Source organism: Salvia miltiorrhiza, chromosome 5, assembly GCF_028751815.1.
Source record: "Salvia miltiorrhiza cultivar Shanhuang (shh) chromosome 5, IMPLAD_Smil_shh, whole genome shotgun sequence".
NCBI classification, from domain to species: Eukaryota; Viridiplantae; Streptophyta; class Magnoliopsida; order Lamiales; family Lamiaceae; genus Salvia; species Salvia miltiorrhiza.
The window spans coordinates 8,239,844-8,248,998 of record NC_080391.1 but is presented as its reverse complement, the minus strand read 5'-3'; the positions used below and the strand labels follow the sequence as shown (position 1 = coordinate 8,248,998).

Here is a 9,155-nt window from a genome sequence, read left to right as displayed (position 1 = left end):
TGGCATGGGTGATTGCATTTCAACACAGTGCTAGCACTCGGACTATTGCCAGCTCTCTTCCTCTAGGGTTGTTGTATCTCTCTTGGCAATTCCTTTTCAGAAACGGAGCCAAATCAGCTTAAATGATCTAAACAATCTAAAATTGAGCAAGTAGTGCATAAGAAAAACAAAATTATCAAGGAATTAGTTTACCTCTCATTGAGGATGAAGATGAAGATAAAACAAACTATATATTATGATCTGCCTACATTATTCTACCTATGAACAAGACACAACTAAGCTGTAGATCATATGCTTATCGACTTATCCTATGAATCAAAACAAGTTACTTATATCACTCGACATGTTGCCTAACTGTTACTAGGTACATGAATGAGCCAATATTTTTAATAGTAGAATTGATGCATATTGGTAACAAAAGAAAAGGTGAGTTTAACTTCTGCAATCACAAACAAGATAAGTTTCTCTGGACTCATATGAAATCCACAACAAAAATAAAGATATCATCTTAGAAAAATATTCACCAATTATTTCTAAGAGAAAGCTAGATACACAATTGAAATCAATTTCTAAACACGAATGAAATTCCGGAAGCAGTCGGCACTTCTCCTCCGCACTCAAAAGACATTTAAAAGATACATATAACCAGAAAACATAACAACCGGAGATTTTAGCATCAGACCAAAACTTGCAACAAAAATGAAAACAACTGATCGAATAAACTAATGAAAAACTATAAGATATAGCAGGAGGATACCTGTAATAAAATCGCACTCATGTTCGTGCTGCAATTCTTCTGCAGCCCCTCATAGTCCTCAAGAAGCAGATGTGGTTAGGCCATCTGAAGTAGCTTCCATCGAAGGCATAAGCCCCCGTAGATTATCATCTTGCATTAAGTGCAAAGCCGCAGGTTAATCATGAAAAAAAAAAACTATCTTCAGAATAAAAATCAATAGCTTCATCAATGTCATCAAAAAGGAACTAATGAGACTAGAATCAGTATTCCTAAAGTGCATATGGATTGAATATGAAGCTCCAGAAAGCCCAAACAAAATTGGTCCATGATGACAGGCGAGATATCAATTGACAGATTTACACAATCAAATACATATACTCAGCAACTTCTTCCTAGACTTACCAATTAGGAGCATAGCCAAGTGTTGACTGCATAAACATAAAGAGAGACCTAATCAAACATATACCATAATTGAAACTAAGTAAGTTTTCTAGTACAAGTAAGTTGCACAGATTCTGAGAAATAGCTACCATTAACATGAATCGAAGAAATATCCATCAACGACTAAATAAAATACAGAATGCCTCTACTACTGAACTACTTCTTTAAAATGAAAGCAGAGTAAGCAAATAGAGACTATTGAGGAACTAGACTGAAATTTTTCACCTGTGCCACAATCATACTATAACCCGAGATCCCTTTACAGCTTCAAGTCCGTCTCTAGTCTTCAAATCATAGTACATACCAAAATCAAGCCTAGCTATCATCAAATTCAGCAACTACATGCCTTACAAAATAGCTTAATAATGCTAATACTAATACATAAACATAAATGATTATAAGACTTAGCAGTTTATACTTAAAATGTAAAAGCAAAGAATTTGAGAGTTGTTATCATATACTAATTGAGACCATTTGGGAGGGTTTTGAATTCATTTTCAGAATTTTTGCTCCTCTCAGCTGCAGCAGATAAACAAATCGTTTTCAGAGCATGCCAACTCTCTCTATGTGTTTTATTCTTTTATACATGAAATCTAAGTACATAATTGCACCAAAATATAGAGAGGGTGTGAGATCTGTATACCCCGTTGATTTATCAAAACTGCAATAGCCCCAAAATTCATCAACAACAATAGCCTCACAAACAAAGCAAAGTTGCAAATTTTTAGAAATCCAAAAAAAAGAGCCCAATCTCACATTTGGAGACAAATAATGCAAGGAAGAAAACTCACAGCTGCAACCATCACCACCAATTTCAAATTCATCAAAACTGCAATAGCCCCAAAATTCATCAACAACAATAGCCTCACAAACAAAGCAAAGTTGCAAATTGTTAGAAATCCAAAAAAAAGAGCCCAATCTCACATTTGGAGACAAATAATGCAAGGAAGAAAACTCACAGCTGCAATCGGCCTGGGGAGGGAAAGACACATTGTTAGAGAGAAAGAGGAAGAGCAATTAGATAGAGAAGAAGATATATAGAAATTGTGTATGAGAGAGAGAGAGAGAGAGATAGAGAATGTGTGAGAGAGACCTAAACCCTGAGACAAGAGAGGGAGAAACGTCGGTGCGACAGCGTGTGGAGCGGAAGTAGAGGCTTTGTCCGGCTTCGCCGCCGGGAATGGGAGCAGAGGCTTAGTCATCGGACGGAACGTGCAACGGTCGACGGCGTCAGCTTCTGGCAGCATTGGTGGATGCTCGGACCACGGTCGATTGCAGAGGGTTGGGAGATTAGGGCTCGATTTAAGTCTCCATTTGATGGGGCGGAGGATTTGATGGGAGGTAGAGGCGGATTACGGGGTGGGGCAGACGGAGTCAGAGGGGGACAGTCGGACCAGAGGGAGGCTGCCGGAGGTGAGTCGGACCGAGGGAGGCGGCGCAGCGGACTGGGGGCGGAGGAGGTAGTCGATCGAGAAGAGAGATAAAGAGTTAGGAACTTAGGGATTTGATATTCTGGTTTAGAATGTTAGTTTAAATTAAAAAGAAATAAAATATTAAATATATATACAATATATGACACTTGCTTTAAATATAGTTGACGTTTACGTCAAATGTCAAGAATATTACGATTGATGATAGTTTGTTTAACCACATACATGACAATTTGAATAAATGTCATGTATAGCATTTAAAATAACGCACATAGATGACGCTTTGTAGTTAATGTCATGTATGCTATGAATAAACGACGCTCATACATGACATTTTTTGTAAAAGTGTCAGCACAGCGTCATGTATTATATACATGACACTGCATAGATGACGCTTCTTTTTTTAAACGTCATATATACTGAAAATGCGCTCATACATGACGCTTTTTATGAAAAACCGTCATGTATGCAGTGTCATGTATACTCATTTTTCTTGTAGTGCGCGCACCCAACCCCAGCTGTCCCTAAAAAGCCCTCCAGCCGCAATATTACCTGGCGAACCATGAGCCGAACCATCCGTGTTTACCTTCATCCAGCTGACAGTGGCGGCCACCAATGAACCTCAATTAGCCTAGGGGGGGGGGGAGAGAGATCCGGTCTTTTGGCGCGAACGGGAGCAGTAACATTCGCGTAAGAAATTCCAGCCCTAACTAGTAGTAGGACCATGGCCGGCAGCAGCTTTCTCGCCGGAAGGACCCGCAATAGTTTTCTCTCCGGAAGGACCAAGGCCGGCGTACGGTTATTCATCAGAGCACACACGGCACCGCTAGAAATATCAGCCGTCATAGGGTTTAAACCCTTAGAAGAAGCGGAAGAAGCACTGTTATCACAACGGACGGAAGGTCGATGAAAGTTACTCAAGACTAGAGGAAGGTTGAGACCACTCCGGTCTGCCGACATCGTAAGCAACTGGTCGGACATGGCGGCAGTCGACGAGATCAAACGGCGAAAGTAGGGTTAGAGTTTGAGAGAGACGTCATGCTTTTCTTTCCATCAAAACATGTAAACTCCGATGATGAACCACAAACCTTATAGTTGTAGTTTAGTGAATGATCGTCTGATCGGTACTCAAATTCTGAAATGTGAATCCCAACAACAACAACATCGACAGAGGTGAGCTTTTGACGTATAGATTGGGCTCTATTTACCTGTTGCTGTCTTCGGTCTCAGTCTATTCTGAAGTAAAGCTTTATAGTACTATGCTCGACATCCCTAAGACTAAGTTTATCAGCAACATCCAACCACCCAACCATTCAACCATCTTCAATATTCATCCCAACCCAACCACTTCTATTTTATTGGTTTATCAATGACCACCCACACATCCAACCACAACATTATATATAATTATTTTTGTTATTATTTTTAATCATAATAATTTTGTAATATTAAATATAAATTAAAATATTACAAAAAAATTAAATGAAAAAAAAAATAACAACTAATAAAATTTAAATTACGACAAACTAAAAATAGAAATTACAACAACCCAAACTCGAAATAGAAAAAAAAAACAATGCATACTAGCATTTAATTATCATTGCCAAACTTTTGTCATATGTGCTCGATCAAGTCATGTAATAGAGAGTTTTGAGCTTCTCTATTACGAAGTTGGGACTCCTAGTTTTCATATAGCTCGCTAGGCTTGCAATCTTATTGTAGAGTATACGAAATCATTAATTTCCTCTCCATCTTCACTTTGACGAGTATTCTGTCTTAGTCGATCTTCGATGAATTTGTAGGATCATGATAGTTAAGGTAAGTGTTTCTTTCATCTTCCACTATCATATTATGCATGATGATGCAAGCAATCATTATTTTTTCCGTAATATCACGATCCCAAATAAGATATGGCCGCTTGATAAAAGCTAAACGCGTTTTGTGAAACTCCAAATGCTCGCTCAACATCTTTTCGGGCAGCCTCTTGATGTTGGGCAAACAACTGGTTGCTTTCGAAGTTATGGAGCAGGAATAGATTTGATAAATGCCGCCCATTGAAGATATATACCATCAGTGAGATAATATCCCATATTTCTTTTGCGGCCATTAACGATATAATTGACCTTAGGTGCTCGACCTTTCAAGATATAATAAAAAATAGGCGATCAATCAAGTACATTGATATAATTTCTTGAACCTGGGGTTCCAAAAAATGCATGCCAGATCCATAGGTCTTGTGATGCAACTGCTTCCAGAATAATGTTGGCGTACCGCGTCGTCCTGCATATTGCCCTGCCCATGTAGTAGGGCAATTTTTCCATTCCCAATGCATACAATCAATACTACCCATCATGCCATGGGAACCATCGCCGTTCTCCGATATAAAAAAGAGCTGCCATATCTTCTTCAGTGGGCTTTCGGAGGTACTCAGGCTCTGAAATTGGAAATGACACCTTCAACAAATTTGATGACTGATTTACGAATGACTTGGGCGCTCATTCGTAAGTATTCGTCATGCAAATCGGCTGAAGTGCCATATGCCAACACCCTCATAGCTGCAGTACATTTTTGAATTGGAGACATACCAAGATGGCCAGCTTGTATTAGGGAGTTGTTGAAAATATCTATAGGTGGCGACGAGCTTTTCATTATACGTTCGAACAAGGCTTTCGCATGCGAAACCTTATTCGAAATATTCTGGGGGATAGATTGGATCTTCTGAAAAGTACTGCCGAACACACCTTCATGACCTATCTCACGTCTTCTTTCAATATACCGCTTTCTTGCTCTAACGGCATGATTGGTAGGTTGTACTGATAGACTTGCGGCATGGATGACCACATCCTCAATGATGTGATCAAGTTGGTGATTATGTTCGGCAACGCTTTGTTCCCATGCTTCATCATCGCTAGAATTTGAAGCACCAATATTAGACTGGATCGGAGGCTATTTTTGAAGAGGAGTTTTTTTTCTATCTAGAGTATAGAAGAGATAATTGTTCTGAGATTTGAAAGAATACATGGATAAATATATAAGCAAGAGCATGATTCAGAAATCACATGGGTGGCGCCACCGAAAGTTAATGCTTTTGGAACTATCGTGACAATAATTCAGAAATCACATGGGTGGTGCCACCGAAAGTTATGCTTTGGAACTATCGTGACAATAATTCAGAAATCACATGGGTGGTGCCACCGAAAGTAAAGGCTTTTGGAAATGTCATTGAAATTACCACAAAATGAAATTACATTGAAATTGCACAACTGAAATTACATTGAAATTACAGAAAATAAAATTACACTGAAATTACATAAATCAACCATACAACAATAATTTAAATAACACAATAATTAAAACAAGCATCATAAGTTCGATTACATTCCATAAAGTTCTGCCATTAGCCGACGTTTGAGAGTTTCCTCTTCTGTAGATAACTGAGTTTTTTTCATCAACGTATTCAACGTAGATGTTTTTCATTTCTTTTTCACGTGTGATCCCTCATTTCACGTAGTTCAACAGTGAAAGCATCTGAAACTATCGAAGATTGTGATTCTGTTTGTTTTTCCTTTTCTTTTTGCCTTACCTTTAGCTTTATCCCTACCAATAGGACGCTGAATTTTGAAGCATCACTACCTGGAGTTTCTGGAGTGGAGTTGGTTGGAGGATTCACGTCTTCATCTATCCTTAATTTTTTGAGCTGCTGCGACTTTCGTCAACACTGTCTTCATCGTTCTAGGTGAGAACGTCGTACGTAACCAGTACTTTGCAATTTCAATTCCCAGTTCAGATAGCTGCTCATAATTTTTCAAACACCTCATGGTGAGTAAACTTAAGTTTTATCATAAATTGTTTGAGCTGCTTTCTCGATATCCTCTTTGGACTGACCGCTCGTTCATCGCTCATATGCTTTCTTGTATGCAGCAACCCACAAAGTTACATTTTTGTTGAGGCATTTGAAACGTTGTCTCAATGATTCCAAGGACCTTGGACCTCCAATTCTTGGATTATCTGCGCGACTTTGCTCATACATATCTGCAACACTTTTCCAAAATGACTTACTATTTCGGTTTCTGCCAACAATTGGAATGTTACTGACAAAGCACCAAGCAGACATTAGTGATATATCTTCTATATCAGTCCAACTTTGCGCATTGTTGGAAGGATTTGCAGAAAAAATTTAAGAGGTTTGGTGATATTCAGAAATAGGGGAATTAGTAGGATTTTGCGAGAATTCTGAATTCATAGCATAATCAAACTCTGGAAATTCATTGGAGCTTGGAATATCAGCAAAATTTGGATAATAGTCTTGGGAGGGGTTTGAAATTTTGAGAGTTGAAGAAAGAATTATTGCCTCGATCCATTGAAAAAATAGAGAAAGAAATATTAGATGTTATATGTAGAGAAGGAAAATGGAAGAATTTGAAGATGTGTTGAAATATAGCAATAGTGGTCTCTATTTAAAGAGAACGAGAATTTGAAGGGTACGTTCAAGATGTGGAGGATGATGATATGGACAGCACTCCGACCTCGGCTCGGTCGGAGGATAACAAAAAGATTGTCATCTTCAATGAGGTGCCGAAAAGATTGTCATCTTCAATGATTTGGCTTCGGCACCTCATTCCTCGGACTTTCATCCTTTTGATGGACCGACGGATACTGTCACTGTTGTCACCCCAATGCACTGTAGCAATTTAGATTTGGCTATGATTGTGACGCCAGACAAGGTGACGATGGAGGATTCCTCCCATACCTCGCGGCCGAGGGCGAACCTAAGGGGGCTACCAAGAAGGGAAAGGTTTCTGATTCATCTATCAAGCACCGACTCCGGCGTATAATCAAGAATGGTACGTTCTTCAAATTTTCAAAAACCAGCAGGCCGTGCTGCTGGTGTCGTTTTGCAAGAACACCGTTCTTGATGCTCCGTCGCCGATATGGAGTTCTTTAATAAAGTGTAGCATGCTCAGGCTAGAGGGGCGACCCTGCAAAACTTTGTGGTTCACTCTTCTTCTGAAGCAGCCCGAGTTATGTCAGCTGTGGTCTCTACAAAATGAAAAAAGAAAATGGGCCGATATGTTGGATGACTGTTCGCTAATTTCTTTTAACACGCCGCAAGTGTACGAGTGCAATTGTGTACAGTAGCAAGCAAGGTCGTATTCCACAGAGACTGAATTTATCAATTCCTATCCTAAATTATTTTACTCTATCTGGACAAACGAAATTGAGAGTTTTGGTTTTAAAACTAAATAAATAAACAACAGGAAAGAAAATAAATCAAGCTGTGAAACAGAGAAACAGATAAGACAAGATTTCCCAAGACAAAGGTTTCAACAGATTCTCCTAACTAACATGTTCAATTCAATTAATCAGATGATTCCTAAGGCAATCTCAAAACTAGTCTATACCCACTCCCGTGGCATACAAACCGTTGATTACATGCAAGGTTACCGTCCCCGGATCACACTTCTAACATGTAACTCCTAAAAGTTCCTAGGATTAATGCCCTCACAATTATCAATTCCCTTTAGAATTAAAATAAATGTGTTTTATGTTCTTAGTTCAGGTAATAATTATCATCTCCCGATATCAAATTAAAACCTATGATTATGCTAAATTGGTGGCCAATCAATAAAGCAAACAATTATAACAAGAACATAAAAAGGAAAAACAATCTCAATTAATTGAACCAAATAGTCAGAAATTCAAATCATGTCTACTCCCTAAACCCTGGGAAAAAAGGATTCTAGCCACACATAGACATATGAACTAGAATCAATATCTCAAATACACAAATAAACATTCAACAATGAAACCGTAGTAGAATTCGAGAGTCTTCAGTTCTTGCTCTGGCTCCGTTCTCTGTCTCTCTCAGCTCTCAGGAAAAGTAAAATATGATAAAAGATGAAAAAAAGTTCTGCAGAGAATAAGTTCTTGGGGAGTATTTATATGCCCTAGGTCCTTGTAGCTCTCAAAAATACCCAAAATCGCTAAAAAAACGAATTTTGGGCGGAAATACGGCGACTCGCGCGGCCACGTCGCGCGGCTGCATGGCTGGCCCGCGTGACGAAACAGAACTCTTGACAGCTTTGCGCAGCGATTTGTTTTGGCTCGTTCTCTCTCGTCCGAACTCCGATTTATGATCCGTTTGCGCTCACGAACTCATCTCGAGACGAACTACAACTTATATTTCAGCCAATTCTTCCAAATTCTGCTTCATTATTTCTGAAAATTCGTTCGAACACAAGCAAGTAACAAGTTCTTGACCATAAACGAATATAAGCTCAAATAAATCAACAAACACACAAAATCCTCATAACTAAACATCAAATATGACACACCAAGAGGTAAAAATGCATGTTTATCAATGACGAAGATGTTGGGGACGAGGACACTTTTTTAAATTTCTCCTCTTAGTTTTGTTTTTCTTTTGTTCACTTGTGGTCCTTTGCGGGTTTTTTTGTGATTTTGTTTTGCTCTTAGACGGTTTCTTTGTGACCTGACCATTTGTTAGCGTCTGTGCTTTTAGGGGTTTTCTTGTCCTTTTTTCTTTT

The 9,155-nt window shown here is 38.8% G+C and overlaps 1 protein-coding gene across 11 annotated transcripts; it reads right to left on the bottom strand.

The window, feature by feature from the left end:
• LOC130985719 (uncharacterized) lies at positions 1 to 2,595 on the bottom strand. 11 transcript variants are annotated; one of them, XM_057908811.1, is made up of 7 exons: positions 2,271 to 2,584; positions 2,137 to 2,149; positions 1,969 to 2,006; positions 1,821 to 1,838; positions 1,642 to 1,696; positions 1,403 to 1,477; positions 1 to 92 (listed from the first exon to the last, which is right to left on the bottom strand). In XM_057908811.1, the coding sequence occupies exons 1-6, from the start codon at positions 2,422 to 2,424 to the stop codon at positions 1,414 to 1,416; spliced, it is 342 nt and encodes a 113-aa protein (XP_057764794.1). In that variant the 5' UTR covers positions 2,425 to 2,584; the 3' UTR covers positions 1 to 92; positions 1,403 to 1,413. The 11 variants fall into 11 exon arrangements, 3 of the variants coding, with proteins under 3 accessions (XP_057764794.1, XP_057764795.1, XP_057764793.1); XR_009089053.1 differs by lacking the exon at positions 1,821 to 1,838 and having other exon boundaries at positions 1,934 to 2,006; XM_057908812.1 differs by lacking the exon at positions 1,821 to 1,838 and having other exon boundaries at positions 2,271 to 2,583.
• Between the last annotated feature and the right edge of the window lie 6,560 nt (positions 2,596 to 9,155).

Coding starts and splice junctions, on each gene's coding strand:
- LOC130985719 (XM_057908810.1), bottom strand. CDS start 2,424: ATGCTGCCAGAAGCTGACGCCGTCGACCGTTGCACGTTCCGTCCGATG. Junction 2,007..2,101: donor TGCATTATTTGTCTCCAAAT/GTGAGATTGGGC, acceptor GGGCTATTGCAG/TTTTGATGAATTTGAAATTG. Junction 1,697..1,968: donor TGGTGGTGATGGTTGCAGCT/GTGAGTTTTCTT, acceptor TATCTGCTGCAG/CTGAGAGGAGCAAAAATTCT.